Source organism: Geotrypetes seraphini, chromosome 1, assembly GCF_902459505.1.
Source record: "Geotrypetes seraphini chromosome 1, aGeoSer1.1, whole genome shotgun sequence".
NCBI classification, from domain to species: Eukaryota; Metazoa; Chordata; class Amphibia; order Gymnophiona; family Dermophiidae; genus Geotrypetes; species Geotrypetes seraphini.
The window spans coordinates 121892622-121913296 of NC_047084.1; the positions used below are offsets into that span (position 1 = coordinate 121892622).

Consider the following 20675-nt stretch of genomic DNA (forward strand, 5'->3'; position numbering starts at 1 on the left):
CCTCATATTAATTTCTATATTTCCCTCCCTAACCCTATATTATTATTATCAATGTGTTAAGATATCTGATCTTTAGAATATTTTGTCAATGGATCCCATATTTTCTTAAAATTTTTTATATTTCCTTGTTGTAATGCTAATATTTTCTCCATTTTGTATATGTGACACACCGAGTTCCACCAGAATGTATAATTTAGCTTGGTATAATCCTTCCAATTTTGTGTGATTTGCTGCATGGCAACTCCTGTCAATATTAAAAGCAATTTGTTATTGTTTGCTGATATTGGACTTTGTGTTCTCATTGCAGTACCAAATAATATGGTATCATATGAGAGACCAATATGATTTTCTAGTAATATGTTAATTTGGGGCCAAATTAAATTCCAAAAGGCTTTTATGCAAGGACAAAAAAAAATTAAATGATCTAATGTCCCTACTTCTATTTTACAATGCCAGCATCTATTAGATCTAGTATTATCTATTTTTTGCAAGCGCGTCGGGGTCCATAACACTCTATGTAATAAAAATATCCATGTTTGACTCATAGATGCTGACTTTGTTAATCTTAATCTCCAGGACCAGAATCTTGGCCATTGAGATGCAGAAATTGTCTGTCCAATCAAGAGCTCCTTAAATTCACATAAACATAACACGTTGCCAGGCAGCTTGTTCCATAACAGAGATCCATTTATTGATAATATAACATTACAAGAATCAGAATAGAGAATCCCTGCTAAGGAAGACAGTACTAATTCATGGGTCCCTGCTAAGCTCAAAGCGCAAGAAGGCTCACAGAGCTGCAAAGACATTTTGAAGTAGTCAGGAACTTGAAAATTCATGTCAATATTTTAAATTATGCTCTGAGTCACACAGGGAACCTTTCACAGCTTGTTATATCATCTGTGGCACAGTGGTTAGAGCTAAAGCCTCAGCACCCTGAGGTTTTGGGTTCTTTTTTTTTTCCAATTCTTTATTCATTTTTCAATCTTACAAAAGTGTACAATATTACATCAAATTTATCATATATATCACTTGAATTTCTTTTCTAATATCATCTTCAATACATAAATTAAGCCCCTTCCCCACCCTCCCTTTCCACAAATATTATAAATCAAACATCTTACATATAATATATTCAAAAATATTAATTAAACCAATAATATAGCTATATATCTCCCCTTTCCCATTGTTATAATTATACTTTTAGTGTAAAAAGGTGTCTAATCATTACAATATGTTATCAATGGCCCCCAAATCTTTTTAAAATTATTATAATTCCCTTTTTGAATGGCAATTATTCCTTCCATTTTATATATGTGACATAACAAATTCCACCAGAAAGTGTAATTGAGTCTGGTGTAATCTTTCCAATTTCTGGTGATATGTTGAATGGCAACTCCTGTCATTATTAATAAAAGTTTATTATTACTAGATGAAATTTGACTTTTTATTCTCATGGACGTCCCAAATAGAATTGTATCATACGACAAAGCTACAGGGTTTTCTAATAAACAATTAACTTGAGACCAAATTGAATTTCAAAAGGCCATGATATAGGGACAAAAATATATTAAACTAGTCGCCCCTTATATTAATGGGTGCTAGAATATATGTGTGTGTGTGTCTGTGTTTATTTCTTTCTCTCTCTCTCTCTCCTTAGCCACTTTCTGTATTTCTGTCTTTATTTTTCCTCGGCTGTCCACCCATTCTCCCTTCCTTTTACCTTCCCTGTGTCCACCACCACCCCTTCACTGCTCCCCTTATCCAGCAGCAACCCTTCTCCCTTTTTTTTTTTTATCTCCCCCTGTCCATCAGCACCTCTTTTCTGTCCCCCTCTCCAGCAGTAGGCCTTCCTTCCTTTTTCTCCCCCATCCCCGTCTGTTCCCCTGTCCAGCAGCACCCCTTACCTCGCATCTGGCCTCCGCTGACAGCCACCAAGAGCCACCGCAGCCCACAGCCTCCGCCTAAGCGCGCAAGCGCACGCCTACCTGCGGGGCCCTACAGCACACGGAAAACAGAACACGCAGGTGGGAGTGCGCTTGCGTTCTTAGGCTTTTATTATATATATATATATATATATATAATTTTTGTTTGTTTATTAGTCATCTAATTTCTTCAGGGGAAGTAAGATTAAAAAATCTATTTTATTATAATTGAGTTTATTCATTAACAATCACCACAGAAAAAAAAAAAAGAAGAAAGCTCTCCCTGTCCTGGAATCCAAGGAGGCATTTAGAAGTGAGGGAAGGGGATATCAGCACTTGGAGCGTATTAAATGTCAGGCGCTCCTCTTACACATACCGAGATCCCAGAGGGCTATATTGATGTCGCTGGGGAAAAGGCCAGAGGTCAGCGATATATGGCGCGCAATCCAGCGCCTCTCTTAAAAACGGCAGTGCAGGGATCGTCCCTTCGCCACCCATGGACTGAAGTGCTTCCCTCCCCAGCCGATCGTACCAGCCGCTGCCCCCACCCTCCTTCCACACGCCCGTGCCGCGGCCCTCTCGGAGTCAACGAAGAGAGGTGAGCGGAGAGCAAAGAAGAGGCGCTGGTAGACAAACCGTGAATAGAGGGAGGGGGAGGGGGTCATAGGCTTTTTCCTCCCTGCACTGCGGCGGGAGCCTGAGCCGGCATAGGCGGTTGAGGGGGGAAGGTTGTGGTCGGAGCTGCTAGGCTCCCCCCCCAAACAACCAACCAACATCCGATTTAAGTTTATCCATCTTCCGAGCCCTTTTCGGCGTCTGCCCTCCGCCGACAGCCTCCTCCAGGCAGCTGCCACTCCGCCCGTCCACGCCAACCCGCCGCCGAGCTGTGTTTCCTTCTCTGCCGGCGGGGTCCGCCGAGGCCTGGGTGCGGCGGGGAAGGGGGGTCTTGTCTGGCCACTCCAATGACCCTCCCCTACCTTTCTCTGTGAATAGATCCCATGTGTCTATCCCATTTGGCCTTAAAATCAGGCATGCTGCTGGCCTCAATATCCTGAAGTGGAAGACTATTCCAGCGATCAACCACCCTTTCAGTGAAAAAGAATTTCCTGGTGTCTCCGTGCAGTTTCCCGCCCCTGATTTTCCACGGATGCCCCCTTGTTACCGCGGGACCCTTGAAAAAGAAGATATCTTCTTCCACCTCGATGCGGCCCGTGAGATACTTGAATGTCTCGATCATGTCACCCCTCTCTCTGCGTTCCTCGAGTGAGTACAGCCACAACTTATCCAGCTGTTCCTCGTACGGGAGATCCTTGAGTCCCGAGACCATCCGGGTGGCCATTCTCTGGACCGACTCCAGTCTCAGCACATCCTTACGGTAATGCGGCCTCCAGAATTGCACACAGTATTCCAGGTGGGGCCTCACCCTGGATCTATACAATGGCAAAATGACTTCAGGCTTACGGCTGACGAAACTCCTGCGTATGCAACCTATGATTTGCCTTGCCTTGGATGAAGCTTGCTCCACTTGATTGGCAGTCTTCATGTTCTCACTGACGATCACCCCTAAGTCTCGTTCTGCTTCAGTTCTTGTTAAGATCTCGCCATTAAGGGTGTAAGTCTTGCATGGATTTTGGCTGCCCAGGTGCATGACTTTGCATTTTTTGGCATTGAAACTGAGTTACCAGGACCTAGACCAGCGCTCCAGTAGGAGTTGGTCATGCATCATGTTGTCGGACATTGAATTTATGTCTGTTGTGCTTTTGCCTACTACATTGCTTAGTTTGGCGTCATCGGCGAATAATGTTATTTTACCTCGCAGCCCTTCTGCCAAGTCTCTTATAAAGATGTTGAATAGGATCGGGCCCAGGATCGAGCCCTGCGGCACTCCACTGATTACCTCCGTCATTTCGGAGGGGGTGCCGTTCACCACTACCCTCTGAAACCTACCTCCAAGCCAGTTCCCAACCCATTTCGTCAATGTGTCGCCCAATCCTATAGAACTCATCTTGCTCAGCAACCTGCGGTGTGGTACGCTATCGAATGCTTTACTGAAGTCTAGGTATACGATGTCCAGGGACTCCCCAACATCCAGCTTCCTCGTTACCCAGTCAAAGAAGCTGATCAGGTTGGATTGGCAGGTTCTCTCCTTAGTAAATCCATGTTGACGGGGATCCCGTAGATTTTCCTCGTTCAGGATCGTATCCAATTGGCGTTTGATTAGAGTTTCCATTAGTTTGCACACTATTGATGTGAGACTCACCGGTCTGTAGTTTGCTGTCTCCATCCAGGAACTTGTCCAAACCTTTCTTAAAACCAGCTACATTATCTGCTCTTACTACAACCTCTAGCAAGGCATTCCAGAGCTTAATTATTCTCTCAGTGAAAACAAATTTCCTCCTATTGGTTTTAAAAGTATTTCCTTGTAACTTCCATCGAGTGTCCCCTAGTCTTTGTAATTTGACGGAGCAAAAAATCAATCCATTTGTGCCCGTTCTACTCCACTCAGGATTTTGAAGATTTCAATCATATCTCCCCCTCAGCTGTCTCTTTTCCAAGCTGAATAGCCCTAACCGTTTTAGTCTTTCCTCATACGAGAGGAGTTCCATCCCCTCTACCATCTTGGTTGCTCTTCTTTGAACCTTTTCTAGCTCCAGTATATCTTTCTTGAGATAAGGAGACCAGAACTGAATGCAATACTCCAAATGAGGTCGCACCATGGAACAATACAGGGGCATTAACCATCCCTTTTTTAGTAATTCCCAGCATCCTGTTTGCTTTTTTGGCTGCCGCCACACATTGGGCAGAAGGTTTCATCGTATTGTCTACAATGATACCCAGATCCTTTTCTTGGGCGCTAAACCCAAAAGGTAGCCCATAGCATCCGGTAACTGTGATTCAGGTTATTCTTCCCAATGTGCATCACTTTGCATTTGTCCACATTAAATTTCATCTGCCACTTGGATGCCTAGTCTTCCAATTTCCTAAGGTCCGCCTGAAATTTTTCACAATCCGAATGCGTTTTAACAACTTTGAACAGTTTAGTGTCATATGCAAATTTAATCACCTCACTCATCATTCCAATTTCCAGATCATTTATAAATAAGTTAAATAGCACCGGTCCCAGTACAGACTCCTGCGGCACTCCACTGTTTACTCTCATCCATTGAGAAAAATTACCATTTAACCCTACCCTCTGTTTTCTATCCGATAACTAATTCCTTATCCACAACTGAACTTTGTTACCTATCCCATGACTCTAATTTTCGCAGGAGCCTCTCATGAGGAACTTTAGCAAAAGCTTTCTGAAAATCTAGATACACTATATCAACCGGCTCACCTTTATCCACATGTTTATTCACACCTTCAAAGAAGTCAAGCAAATTTATGAGGCAAGATCTCCCTCGGCTGAACCCATGCTGACTCCATCTCATTAAATCATGTTTGTCTACGTGCTCCACAATTTTATTTTTTATAATTGTTTCTACCATTTTGCCCGGCACCAAAGTGAGGCTTACCAGTCTGTAATTTTCTTTATCTCCCCTGGAGCCCTTTTTTAAAAAATCAGCGTAACATTGGCCACCCTCCAATCTTCAGGTACTACAGATGATTTTAACGACAGGTTACAAATCACTAACAGCAGGTCAGCAATTTCATGTTTGAGTTCTTTTAGTACCCTGCGATGTATACCATCTGGTCCTGGTGATTTATCACTTTTTAACTTGTTGATTTAGCTTGGTACATCTTCCAGATTCATCGAGATTTCTTTCAGTTCCTGTTCTTTGACATGCTAAAGTATACAGAGTATCTGCCTGAGCCCGAGAATTCACGTGACACATGCTCTATAGCTAAATAATTAACTTATGGAGCATGTAAGGTTGGGCATACTGGATGGACCACTCGGGTCTTTATCTATGTTACTATGTTAAAATCCAGCAAGCACTGAACAGTAACGTGGAATCTTAGCGCTTTGTCCAGCAATCCAGACAGAGAAACCATGAACTCATCTGATAGAGACTGGGCAAATTCCAGCTTGTATCCTGATCGAATAATGTCCAAGACTCTCTCTGCGTGGTGGTCTAAGAAAGGATATGGATTTTTCTTTATTAGGGAGGTTGTGTTTTCTCCCTTACATAAGAACATAAGAATTGCCACTGCTGGGTCAGACCAGTGGTCCATCGTGCCCAGCAGTCCGCTCACACAGCGGCCCCCTGGTCAAAGACCAGTGCTCTAAATGAGTCCAGCCTCACCTGCGTATGTTCCAGTTTAGCAGGAACTTATTGTTTGATTGTTTTTCTTTCCTGTTTTTCTGTAGCAAGATTATTCTTGTGATGTTATGTGAAAACTTTATAAAGAAATTAAAAAAAAAAGAACAGGCAGAGCCGCAAACTTGATTAAGCGTAGGACAGCAGGGTCATCACTAGGATCCAGAGCCCCCCAAAGGATCTGTGGATCCAGCACTCAAGCCCGGATCCCTCAATCTAGGAAAGGCTGCAATGTAAAACAAGGAATCAGAGAGGCCAGGAGCAGCAACCGGATCCCCCAAATCAGGAGCAGGCAGATCAACAGCCGGATGAGGTGGAGGCGAGGATATGCCCAAAGGCACCATGCCACCCAAAAACACCCTGGGAGGGAAAGGAGACTGCTCAGGAGAAGAATATGCCTTTTTTTAATTTTATTTTTTTTTAAACTCTGAGTATTAAACCTCATAATTTTAGAGAAGGTATCCAGCTCCTGGGGCATGGAGTCACCCTTAGATGACTTAAATTTATTTGTCCTAGACTATGGAGAATCCACAGCCAGGCTGACTGAAGAAACAGTCGTGCTGAGCCCCGAAAGTAATAAAGGTCGCTCCGCTGGGTTGGCTGAACGTCTGATCAACTGCTTCTGTGGGGAGAAAGCTAAGCCGGTCACTACAAACCCCCCCAGCTGCACCATGTGGCACATTGCACAAGGACGCTCTAAAAGTGCTAAATTTGTGCAATCCTGACATGAATTCACATGAAGAAACCCCTCAGGGACTCCATCCTAGCACTTTTACAGGCAAAAATCACAGTTTTTAAGAAGCAGGGAGAAGAAAAAAAAGGTCGCTAAAAATCCAAGATTGCCACCGGCACTAAATTCACACCATAAACGTGATATTTCTCACACTTCCCAAAGTCCAAAAATGGTGATTTTAGGATTTTTCTGAAGGTGGAACACAGAGGAACATGCAGAAACTCAACAAAACCTCACTTTTTAAACTTTTCCTGACGTCTCTCACAAGCTGTCAGCTCCTTGTACTCACTGTGACCTGATACACTGGAATCCACCTGCTCACAGCTCATACTCAGTAGCTGAATAAGGATTCACTGCCACAATGCTGGGAATGCTTTCACAAAGCTGATCTTCGAGTTGCCGGTTAGATTCCACTGCCTCCACCCCAGCGGGCCACCAGATGCGCACCAGGATGGGCGGAGGTGCGAAAATGCAGCCAGCACAATGCAGAACACCGCTGAGCCCCCTAAGAATGCCTAACAGTCTGCGCTCAACCCCTGCTTAACAGAAGGTGAGACTACTTCAGGGACGGCCCTGAGATCCAAGGAAAACTATGCAGACTGACTAACAGGTACCCAAAAGGGATTGACCTGTGAGCTACAGACAAAGTCTGTGACTTCTCAAGTAGGCAGAGCTCCAAATTTGCTTAAAATGCAAAAATACCCACAAAGGGGACAAAACTACATCAATTTAAAATAATAGAATGGGGAGAGCAGAATACACACAGCTCCAGACTGTAGAGGGCACTAAACCAATCAGTAAAGTACTACAGAGGCAGAGTGAACAACCCAGAGTGGATTCCTTCTGCAGAGCTTGCAAGTATGGGGAAATAACTCTGTTTTTTAGAACAGTGTTTTTCAACCTTTTTACACCTATGGACCGGCAGAAATAAAATAATTATTCTGTGGACTGGCATTGGTCCTTGGACTGGCGGTTGAAGACCAGTGGGCTAAGTCGTGGGCCAGACCCCGCCCATCTCTGCCCAATCTCCACCCCAGATTCCCGCCCCCATAATAGTACTAATTGTAACACTATTTTTTCCATTCATTTTTCACAGATACACAATATAATCTTATTAACAACACATAATGGTTAACCACAAAATTAAACTACACAAAGCACATTGACAGCAGATGTAAATTCTCAAAATTTACATTATTCAATCACTAAATTCAAAAATAAAATCATTCCCCCCTACCTTTGCTGTCTCCCTCCCTCCATGCTATGCCTTACCTTCTAGCCTGCTCCTGCCTGGCCATTTTATGCCGCCCCTGGTGTTATCTTCAGGCCGGCTCCCTCTTCCTCACTGATGCAGTGCACAAAGCTGCATGCAGCAGCTCCTTGCGCGTCCCGTGCCTCATCTGGAAGCCGTCCCTCTGACGTTGCAAAGTCAGAGAGAAGGCTTCCATTTCAGGTGCAGGATGCCCGTAGGAGTCACTGCCCGTGGCTTTGTGCACTGAATCAGTGAGGAAGGGGGAGCTGGCTCGAAGATAATGCCGCATCGATCGCACTGTGGACCGGCGGTTTAAGAACACTATTTTGGGTCTGATGCACATGCTGGCCCTGTGGACCAGCAGGAAATTTCTGTGGGACTGGCACCGGTCCACGGACCGGTGGTTGAAGAACACTGGTTTAGAATGTCTCACCTATTGTAGTGGAACATATAATTTAAAGGATCCAAGAAGGAGAAAATATCTCCTCAGTGGAAGGTAAGTGATAGGCTTTATGGAAGATCAATGAAAGAAGCAGACAATGAAACCTTGAAAATCTCACATTGTCAATGTAATATTATTGAAACTGTTTCCTCTTCCAATAAAAATGTTTCTATCTTTAGGATAGGATCTTGCAAATACAGAAAATTCAGTTATACTGGGAACTGTGGAGGAACAGAAAGGACATTACCTGCACATACAGTAGATTTAGCTGCACAGGGTCTCTGGAGTCTACATTTTGGTCAGAATAGAAGAACTTTCGTCGGAGGAGAAGGGTTTCATTTTCATCAACACCCTGCTCTCGTAAAGTGCGTCCATGATCCAACCAATTCACTTCAGAAGACAAGATAGATCACATTATTATTCAGAGAAAAGAAACTACAAAAGGCATTTGCCAGATTGTGACATCATTACCCAAGGAACATGGAAGGGAGAGGAATAGCATTCTTAGAGAGTTAAAAAGTAACAGAAAACCCCAATTACAGAGTGAAAGGTCAGGGGATTTGTCAAATCACATAGGGACAGACAAAGATCTCTATACCCATACTTTGAAAGAAAGGTGATAGATGGGAAACAACAAAGATATTTAAATAACTCCATGGTATCAATGCCCAGGAGGCAGGCCTCTTCTGATTAAAAGGAAGCTCAGAATGGAGGAGTCCAAGGATTAGAGTGAAAGGGAACTGACCGGAATCATCTAAGGATTGATTTTAGATAGATATATTTACATATACACACACAGAGTGGGCCAAAAGTAGGTATACTACTACTATACCTGATTGACTGATTCTCTTGGATCCAACCCTCACCATTTCTTTACCACACTTAACACTCTAATCATAAGAACATAAGAACTGCTATACTGGAACAGACCGAAGCCCAGTATCCTGTTTCCAACAGTGGCCAACACAGATTCTAAGGTTCCAAGAGCCTTCACTTCCAACTACTCCTTTGCTTTCTTCCCAGATCATGGCTGAAAACTCCAGGTGAACATTGTGGAAGTACTCGACTGAACTGCCATGCCTCTCCCTCCTCCCATCCATCTTGCCGACCCTCTGCCCACTCCTGCTGCCTTTACTTCCTTCTCAGCAATCACAGAGAAGGAATCTGCACATCTTCTCTCCTTCTCCTAACCCACTACCTGATCCTCTGATGTCATCCACACCTGTCTGTTGATCACCATCTCTCCTACTGTCATCCCTGATTATCTGCTATATCCCCAATCTATCACTCTCTATTGCGACTGTACCCCACACATAAGAACATAAGAAATGCCGCTGCTGGGTCAGACCAGTGGTCCATCATACCCAGCAGTCCACTCACATGGCGGCCCTCTGGTCAAAGACCAGCGCCCTGAGACTAGCCCTACTAGCGTACGTTCTTTTTCAGCAGAAACTTGTCTAACTTTGTCTTGAATCCCTGGAGGGTGTTTTCCCCTATGACAGACTATGGAAGAGCGTTCCAGTTTTCTACCACTCTCTGAGTGAAGATGACCTTCCTTACGTTCATACAGAATCTATCCCATTTCAACTTTAGAGAGTGCCCTCTTGTTCTCCCTACCTTGGAGAGGGTGAACAACCTGTCCTTATCTACTAAGTCTATTCCCTTCAGTACCTTGAATGTTTCGATCATGTTCCCTCTCAATCTCCTCTGTTCGAGGGAGAAGAGGCCCAGTTCTCTAATCTTTCGCTGTATGGCAGCTCCTCCAACCCCTTAACCATCTTATTCGCTCTTTTCTAGACCCTTTCGAGTAGTACCATGTCCTTCTTCATGTATGGCGACTAGTGCTGTACGCTGTATTCCAGGTGAGGGCGCACCATGGCCTGGTACAGCATCATAATCTTCTTCAATCTGTTCGTGATCCTCTTCTTTATCATTCCTAGCATTCTGTTCACCCTTTTCGCCACCGCCACACATTGCGTGGACGGCTTCATCGACTTGTCGATCAGAACTCCCAAGTCCCTTTCCTGGGAGGTTTCTCCAAGTACTGCCCCGGACATCCTGTATTCGTGCATGAGATTTTTGTTACCGACATGCATCATTTTACACTTATCCGCATTGAACCTCATCTGCCATGTCGATGCCCATTCCTCAAGCCTGATTATATCATGTTGCAGATCTTCGCAATCCTCCTGTGTCTTCACTACTCTGAATAACTTTGTATCGTCTGTAAATTTAATCACCTCGCCTGTCATACCTTTGTCCAGATCGTTTAAAGATGTTGAAGAGCATGGGTCCAAGCACCGAGCCCTACAGCACTCCACTGGTGACGCTCTTCCAGTCCGAGTATTGTCCATTTACCCCCACTCTGTTTCCTATGCTCCAGACAGTTTTTAATCCACGTGAGTATTTCACCCTCAATCCCATGGCTCGCAATTTTCTGAAGTAGTTGTTCATGCGGAACCTTGTCGAACGCCTTCTGAAAGTCCAGATATACAATGTCGACCTTCAAACATGCCGTAGTTGCACCACTCCTCAAAAAACCATCACTGGAAGCTATCTTCCCCTCCAATTACCAACCCATCTCCCTCCTCCCCTTCCTATCCAAGCTACTTGAAGATGCAGTCTAATGCTGTTGTCTTGATTTTCTTTCATCTCAAGCTTTCGCCCTCTCCATTCTATGGAAACCAACCTAGCTAAATTCTCCAATGACCTGCTACTGGCCATATCCAAAGTCCTCTATTCCTTGATTGATCTGCGGCAACTGACATTGCAGACCACCACCTACTCATCAATACACTGTCCTCGCTTGGATTCCAGGGCTCTGTTACCTCATGGTTCTCTTCCTAACTTTCCTGTCGCAAGTTTAGGGCCGGATTCTGTGTAGGACACCCTATATAGAATTGTAACCATCCCGATACTCTAACTGGCGTCCATGTCATAGGCGCTGGTTAGAGAATCGCATTGCCACTGAGCTGTTCGCTGCAAGAGAATCTCTCTGCAGCAACCAGTTTGGTGGCTGCAGCAAGGAACCCACCCCTCCCACACACATACACAGTTGGCTGGTAGGAGGGATGCCCACTCCCTCCTGCCGAAACCCCCAAAGCCCTCCCCCAAAAAAAAGTCTGCGCCGCCACTGAGACATCCTTTGGCAGGAGGGATGTCCAATCCCTCCTGCCGACAACACCCAGAGACATTCCCCAGCAGGAAGGATGCCAAACTCCCTCCTGCCACCAGCCCCATCATCCGATGAAGCCCCCAAAACAATCCCCGATTCCACTCCTGACATCCCCTGACATCCCCTATGGGAGGAGCTTTAGGGATCTGGCCAATCGGAGTCCTAGGCCACTCTCAGTGCATCCCAGGATGCACTGGGAAGTTGGCCCAAGACTCCAGTTGGCCCAGGGGCTTTAGGCATCTGAGCCAATCAGGCCTTAGGCCACTTTCCAGTGCATTCCAGAATACACCAGGAAGGGGAAGGCTCGTAATTTTGCACTGGCAAGCCTGCCAATAGGAGGGAGTGGGCATCCCTCTTGCTGGTCATCAGATAAAGGTTTTTACCTTAAATGTTCTCTTTCCTTTATAAATAATCTATTTCTGCCTCCTTTCTTTACATTCCAGTGAGTCTGTATAATTTTGGGCATCCGTCCTGTTAGCCGACTTCATGAGGGGACGGGTTCCCTGCCACAGCCGCTAAACTGATCGTGGCAGGTAGATTCCATTGCTGTGATCGGCTCAGCAGCAGCGTCTATTTGAAACGTAGACCAGCATTTTGCTGGCCTACATTTCAGGCGGCTTTTGCGGTCTTAGGGAGACGTCTAGGGCCACCTAAGCTCACCCAAGGCCACTTCCAGGTGAAACCATGCCCAGATTTAGGCGAGCTTAAGCGCTCCTACTCGTCTCCCTAGGCTTTCGAAAATGCCTAGAGTGTAGGCAGCCTGTCTCGGGTGTTGTTTTTTTTTTTTTAATTTAAACGTGCGTCCCGATTGGCTGATTAACAGCGGTAGGATACCTACCATCACCTACAATCAGGACGCTGTTTATAGAATATGCAACTTAGCGTATGCTATTCCACTATCGATTGGTGTACTTCAGGGCTCTTCTTTTCTCCATCTACACTCCTTCCTTTGGCGCTCTAATCTCCTCCCATGGCTGTTGGTACCACCTCTATGCCGATGACTCGCAAAACTACCTCTCTACGCCCAAAATTTCTACAGGAATCCTGACCAGAGTCTCAGCCTGCCTGTCTGACATTGCTAACTGGTTATCTCGCCATCATCTAAAATTAAACATGGCCACAACTAAACTTATCTTTCTTCCTAAACCTGCCCCTTCCCTTCCTCAGTTCTCAATTTCAGTAAGGGACAGTGTGGAACAGTGGTTAAAGCTACAGCCTCAGCACCCTGATGTTGGGGGTTCAAACCCACGCTGCTCTTTGTGACCCTGGGCAAGTCACTTAATTCTCCCATTGCCCCTGGTACATTAGATAGATTGTGAGCCCACTGGGACAGACAGTGAAAAATGTTTGAGTACATGAATAAATCCATGTAAACTATTCAGAGCTCCCCTGAGAGAACGGTAGAGAAAACTGAATAAATACATAAAGATAACACTCTCATCCTCCCTGTCCTGCTGACTTGTAGCCTCGGGGTCATCTTTGACTCATATCTCTCTTTTTCTTCACATATGCAACAGACAACTAAAACTTTGAAATCTGGACTTTCCTTTCTAAACACACTGCCCAAGACCCTCATCCACGCTCTTGTCACCTGTCACCTAGATTACTGCAACGTGCTTCTCGCAGGTCTTCCACTAAGCCATCTCTCTCCCCTTTAATCTGTTCAGAATGCTGCTGCACACCTCATATTCTGCCAAGGTCGTTAAGCTCGCGTTACCCCCTCCTCAAGTCGCTTCATTGGCTCCCTGTCCACTTCTGCCTAAAATTCAAACTCCTCTTTCTGACCTAAAATGCAGCTCTTCAATCTCTCTCCCCTCTTATCTCTCCCTATATTCCACCCCGGGAACTCCATTTGTCTGGTAAGGAGGGACAGCACAGTTACTTACTGTAACAGGTGTTATCCAAGGACAGCAGGCAGATATTCTTAACTGATGGGTGACGACACCGACGGAGCCCCGGTACGGACAATTTTAGAGTGATTGCACTCTAAGAACTTAGAAAGTTCTAGTTAGGCCGCACCGCACATGCGCGAGTGCCTTCCAGCCCGATGGAGGCGCACGGTCCCCAGTTAGGATAAGTCAGCTAAGAAGCCAACCCGGGGAGGTGGGTGGGACGTAAGAATATCTGCCTGCTGTCCCTGGATAACACCTGTTACGGTAAGTAACTGTGCTTTATCCCAGGACAAGCAGGCAGCATATTCTTAACCTCCAAGCTAACAAAAAGAGGATGGAGGAAGGTTGGCTATTAGGAAAATAAATTTTGTAAAACAGATTGGCCGAATCGTCCATCCCGTCTGGAGAATGCATCTAGACAATAATGAGATGTGAAAGTATGAACTGAGGACCAAGTAGCAGCTTTGCAGATTTCCTCAATAGGCGTGGATCTGAGGAAAGCCACAGACACTGCCATAGCTCTAACCTTATGGGCCATGACAGAACCTTCCAGGGGCAGTCCGGTCTGAGCATAACAGAACGAAATGCAAGCAGCAAGCCAATTGTATATCGTATGTTTAGAAACAGGATGTCCTGACTTATTGGTATCAAAAGATAGAAAAAGTTGGGGAGATGATCTGTGAGGCTTAGTGCGCTCTAAATAGTAAGCCAAAGCACGCTTACAGTCCAAAGTATGCAAAGCCTGTTCTCCAGCATGAGAATGAGGTTTCGGGAAGAATACAGGCAGGACAATGGACTGGTTAAGATGAAAGTCAGATACAACCTTAGGGAGGAACTTTGGATTGGTACGCAGAACCACCTTGTCATGGTGAAAGACTGTGAAAGGTGGATCTGCAACTAGTGCATGCAATTCACTGACCCTCCTGGCAGAGGTGAGAGCAATAAGGAAGACCACTTTCCAAGTGAGAAATTTGAAATGAGCTGTGGCCAATGGTTCAAAAGGAGGCTTCATTAAGGCGGAAAGAACCACATTAAGATCCCAGACCACTGGAGGGGGCTTGAGAGGTGGTTTCACATTGAAAAGTCCTCGCATGAATCTGGAAACCAAAGGATGAGCAGTAAGAGGTTTTCCGTGAACTGGCTCATGAAAAGCAGTAATCGCACTGAGGTGGACTCTGATAGAAGTAGTTTTTAGACCAGAATTAGACAAAGAAAGGAGATAATCCAACACTAGTTCTACTGCTAGTGAAGTTGGATCATGATGATGCAGAAGGCACCAGGAAGAAAACCGGGTCCACTTCTGTTGATAGCATTAAAGAGTGGCCGGCTTCCTGGAAGCATCAAGAATAGAACTGACAGGCTGAGAAAGAAGTGAATGAGCCGAGGTCAGCCCGAGAGATACCAAGCTGTCAGGTGCAGGTTGGGATGTAGGAGGGACTGCTGATGCTGAGTAAGCAGAGAAGGAAACAGTGGAAGAAGTATGGGCTCTCTGGAACTGAGTTGAAGCAGAAGGGAGAACCAATGTTGCCTGGGCCACCGTGGAGCGATGAGAATCATGGTGGCTTGTTCCCTCTTGAGCTTGAACAAGGTCCACAACATGAGAGGCAGAGGAGGAAATGCATAAAGGAATAGATTGGTCCAATCTAGGAGAAACGCATCTGCTGCCAGACGGTGAGGGGAGTAGAGTCTGGAGCAAAATTGGGGCAGTTGATGATTGTGAGGAGCTGCAAAAAGGTCCACCTGAGGAGTGCCCCATTGAGCGAAAATGGACTGGAGAGTTATGGGATCGAGAGTCCATTCGTGGCATTGGAGAATTCTGCTGAGATTGTCTGCTAAGGAATTCTGTTCTCCCTGAATGTAGACAGCTTTCAGGAATAAATGGCGAGCTGTTGCCCAAGACCAAATCTTTTGGGCCTCTTGACACAACAGGCGAGAGCCCTTCCCACCCTGTTTGTTGATGTAGTACATTGCAACTTGATTGTCTGTGCAAAGGAGTAGAACTTGAGGAAAGAGGAGATGCTGAAAAGCCTTGAGGGCATAAAACATCGCTCTGAGTTCCAGGAAATTGATGTGATGTTTCTTTTCCTGGGTAGTCCAAAGACCTTGAGTTTGGAAATCGTTCAAGTGAGCTCCCCAGGCATATGGGGATGCGTCTGTGGTGATGACTAGATAATGAGGAGGCAGATGGAACAGAAGCCCTCTGGAGAGATTGTAAGATTTCAACCACCATTGCAGAGACTGTCGAAGAGACGATGTCACAGATATGTGTTGCGAAGAAGGATCCGTCGCCTGGGACCACTGAGTAGCTAGGGTCCCTTGAGGAGTGCGCAGGTGAAGATGTGCAAAGGGGGTGACATGAACTGTCGAGGCAATGTGACCCAAGAGTATCATCATTTGTTTTGCAGAGATGGAAAGCTGTGGGAGCACCTGCTGACAAAGATGAAGAAGAGTCTGAAGGCGGTTGGATGGAAGAAACGCCCTCATGAGAACAGTGTCCAAGATCGCTCCGATGAACTGAAGCCGCTAAGTGGGGATGAGATGTGACTTGGGCAGATTGATCTCGAAACCCAGAATTTGGAGAAATAGGATGGTCTGGTTGGTGGCATGAAGCACTTCCAGAGGTGAAGGAGCCTTGATTAACCAGTCGTCCAGGTAAGGGAAGACTTGAAGATGGTGAGAGCGTAGAAAAGCGGCCACCACAATGAGACACTTTGTGAATACCCTGGGAGAGGAGGCAAGACCGAAGGGCAACACCTTGTACTGGTAATGGCAGCGATTGATCATGAAGTGGAGATACTGTCTGGAGGCCAGATTGACCGGGATGTGAGTGTAGGCCTCCTTGAGATCGAGGGAGCATAGCCAGTCGCCCTGAGTGAGAAGAGGATAAAGTGTGGCCAGAGAAAGCATTTTGAACTTTTCTTTGACCAAGCATTTGTTGAGATCCCGGAGATCTAGTATGGGTCTGGGGTCTGAGGTCCCCGGTTTTTTGGGGGAACAGAAAATAGCGGGAGTAGAAGCCCTGCCCCTTCTGATCTAGAGGAACCTCCTCTATGGCGTTCAGAAGAAGGGATTGGACCTCCTGAAGGAGGAGGGAGGACTGAGATGTGTTCAAAGCAGACTCTTTTGGAGGACTTTGGGTGGGAAGAGTCTGAAAGTTGAGAGAATAGCCGTGGCGAATGATGTTTAGAACCCACTGGTCTGAAGTGATGATCTCCCAACGGCTGAGGAAAGTAGATAGACGTCCTCCTATGGGTTGAGGCAGAAGGGACGATGGTGGAAGACTGGCTAGGCCCTGGAGAATGAAGTCAAAAGAGTTGAGTAGACTTCGGTTGTGCAGGTTTCACCGGTTGCTGCTGTTGAGCACGAGGCTGTTGGCGTTGCTGTTGAAGCTGTCATCGAGGCTGCTGAGGAGCAGGTGGTAGGGAATGAGCAGAGTAGCGGCGTTGATATGAAGATTGTTGGCGAAAGGGCCGAGCAGGTGGAGGTTTCTTTTTATTCTTCAGCAGAGTGTCCCAGCGAGTCTCATGTGCATACAATTTTTGTGTGGTGGAATCGAGACAGTCACCAAATACCTCGGAGCCCTTCTGCCAAGTCCCTTATGTAGATGTTGAACAGGATCGGGCCCAGGACGGAGCCCTGTGGCACTCCAGGTGATCAGTGGAGTGCCACAGGGCTCCGTCCTGGGCCCAATCCTGTTCAACATCTACATAAGGGACTTGGCAGAAGGGCTCCGAGGTAAAACAATATTATTCACCGATGACGCCAAACTAACCAATGTAGTGGCCAAGAGTACAACAGACAAAAATTCAATGCCCGATAACATGATGCACGACCTACTACTACTGGAGCGATGATCTAGGTCCTGGCAACTCAGCTTCAATGCCAAAAAATGCAAAGTCATGCACCTGGGCAGCCAAAATCCATGCAAGACTTACACCCTAAATGGCGAGATCCTAACAAGAACTGAAGCAGAACGTGACCTAGGGGTGATCGTCAGTGAGGACATGAAGGCTGCCAATCAAGTGGAGCAAGCTTCCTCCAAAGCAAGGCAAATCATAGGTTGCATACGCAGGAGTTTCATCAGCCGTAAGCCTGAAGTCATTATGCCATTGTATAGATCCATGGTGAGACCACACCTGGAGTACTGTGTGCAATTCTGGAGGCCGCATTACCGAAAGGATGTGCTGAGACTAGAATCGGTCCAGAGAATGGCCACCCGGATGATCGTGGGTCTCAAGGATCTCCCGTACGAGGAAAGGCTGGATAAATTACAGCGCTACTCACTCGAGGAACGCAAAGAGAGGGGAGACATGATCGAGACGTTCAAGTATTTCACGAGCCGCATCAAAGTGGAAGAAGATATCTTCCTTCTCAAGGGTCCCACGGCAACCAGGGGGCACCCGTGGAAAATCAGGGGAGGGAAACTACACGGTGACACCAGGAAATTCTTTTTCACTGAAAGAGTGGTTGACCGCTGGAATAGTCTTCCACTTCAGGTCACTGAGGCCAGCAGCGTGCCTGATTTTAAGGCCAAATGGGATAGACACGTGGGATCTATTCACTGAGTTAGGTGGGGGAGGGTCATTGCGGTGGGCAGAGTAGATGGGTCGTGGCCCTTATCTGCCATCTATTTCTATGTTTCTATGTTTCTATCCCCAAGGCAAGGAGCATTGGCAAGGCGGTCCTGGTGGTTGACATCAAGCTCCGATACCCTAAGCCAAGCGAGTCGGCGCATAGCCACCGCCATCGCAGTAGCCCTCGAGGTCAGTTCAAAGGTGTTGTAGATCGAACGGACCATGAATTTCCTGAGCTGTAACAGACTGGAAGTGTATTGGTGAAAAGAAGGTAGTTTCCGCTCAGGTAAGTACTTTTCAAAGGAAGCCAGTTGTTGAATGAGGTGCTTTAGGTAAAAGGAGAAGTGAAATGCGTAATTACCGGATCGGTTGGCAAGCATAACATTCTGATACAAACACTTGCCAAACTTATCCATGGACTTCCCTTCTCCGCCAGGAGGGACAGAAGCATAGACACTAGTGCCCGCAGACTTTATGAGAGTGGACTCAACCAACAAGGATTCATGTGGGAGTTGGGGTTTGTCAAAGCCCAGAATAGGAATGACCTTGTACAAAGTGTCTAACTTGCGAGGAGCACCAGGGATGGTTAAAGGTGTCTAGAGATTTTTATAAAAAGTCTCCCTCAAAATGTCATGTAGGGGCAATTTAAGAAATTCCTTTGGAGGCTGATCAAAGTCCAAAGCTTCAAGGAAAGCCTTAGATTTTTTAGATTCAGCCTCCAAAGGAATTGAAAGAGACTCACACATCTCCTTTAAAAATGAGGTAAAGGAGGAATGTTCCGGTTTAGAAGAAGGTTCCCGCAGAGAGGGGTCTTCCTCAGCTGAAGAAACCTCGTCCTCGGACAGCAAAGGCTCTTCAGAGTCATCCCACAGATCAGGGTCCCGTACCTGAGAGCCTCGACCCCGGGAGTCCGGTGTCGTTGGTTCAGCATGCCGGGTTTTGCGCACCGACTTCCCGGATCGCATAGAGGTGGTACCTGGGGAAGTTAGAGGTTGTTGGTGCCGGGAGTGATCAGACAGCAGTGGAGGGTCGGTCGTTTGAACAGCCCGATGGAGGCCTCTCGGTTCCGCTGATAATACTGGCATGGAAGCCGAGGAGGCAGAATGGACCGGTACCGAAAGAGTGGAAGCCGACAATAGCGGCTGCTCCATGGCCGGTACCGGCGGCTCAGACCAGACTGGAACTGGAAGGTTCGGTGCCAACAGAGCAGGAAGAAGCTACTGTAATTGCTCTTTCAGTTGGACTTGAAGGACAGCCGCAATACGGTCATCCAAGGAAGGCACCGGTATCGCTTTCTTTTTCTGCGGTACCTGTGGTGCCGCTCGACGCCCAGAGGATGAAGAGGCCGAGGAGGATGCACTCACCTCAATAGGGGCGGAGCGTTTATGGTGGTGCCTCGAGGTCGGCAGGACTGGACTCTGCCACAGCAACCGGAGGACGCTCCAAGGAGGAAGGCTTCTTAGCCGGCTTACCTGAAGGATGCGACGCCGGAGCGGTGTCATGCGGCGTCGAAGTGGGTGCCGGTTGAGAAGCCACCGACGTCGATGTCGATGCCGAAGAATAAACCATCACGGCACCAAACAGAAGTTTTTGTTGAAGCTGCCTGTTTTTTAAGGTACGCTTCTTAAGAGTAGCACAACGGGTGCAGGTGGAAGCCCTATGATCCGGACCCATGCACTGAAGGCACCAATTGTGCGGATCGGTCAAGGAGATGGGGCGCGCACACCGTTGGCACTTTTTAAATCCTGGCTGAGGGGGCATGAAGGTAAATACAGCCTCCGCCAAATCGAAAGCGGAGGCTTCGATGGTGGCAACAGGCCCCACCGGGGCGAACCCGAAAATAAGAAAAGAAAAAAGGAAATTTTTTTTTTTTCTTCAATAAGGAACAAAGAAAAAAGGAAGATAAGCTTCCAAGAAGAAAACACGCGAGCGGGAAGGCAATGAAAAATTTTTCAACGGCCGCTGAAAAAAACGCGTCTTCTTAGCTCCGCGGAAACTAAGAAACTGGGGACCGCGCGCCTCCATCGGGCAGGAACGCACTCACGGTGCGGCCTAACTAGAACTTTCTAAGTTCTTAGAGTGCAATCACTCTAAAATTGTCCGTACCGGGGCTCCATCGGTGCTGTCACCCATCAGTTAAGAATATGCTGCCTGCTTGTACTGGGATAAAGGGGAGATATGATTCAGACGTTCAAATACTTGAAAGGTAGTAACATAGAACAAAATCTGTTACAGAGAAAAGAAAACGATAAAACCTGAGGGCATAATTTGAGGTTGAGGGGTGGTAGACTCAAGAGTAAAATAAGGAAATTCTTCTTTACGGAGAGGGTGGTTGATGTGTGCAATGCGCTCCCAAGGGAGGTGGTGGAGAAGAAAACTCTGGCAAGGTTCAAACAAGCGTGGGATGAACACAAAGGATC

General features: G+C 46.5%; 1 protein-coding gene across 2 annotated transcripts in view; it reads right to left on the bottom strand.

The window, feature by feature from the left end:
• The window catches only part of TLN1 (talin 1), a 690102-nt gene that overhangs the window by 520978 nt on the left and 148449 nt on the right, over positions 1-20675 (bottom strand). For both annotated transcript variants that reach the window (XM_033937496.1, XM_033937486.1), the window contains exon 7: positions 8862-9004. In XM_033937496.1, the coding sequence (XP_033793387.1) occupies positions 8862-9004 (143 nt within the window). The remainder of the gene's footprint in view (positions 1-8861; positions 9005-20675) is intronic.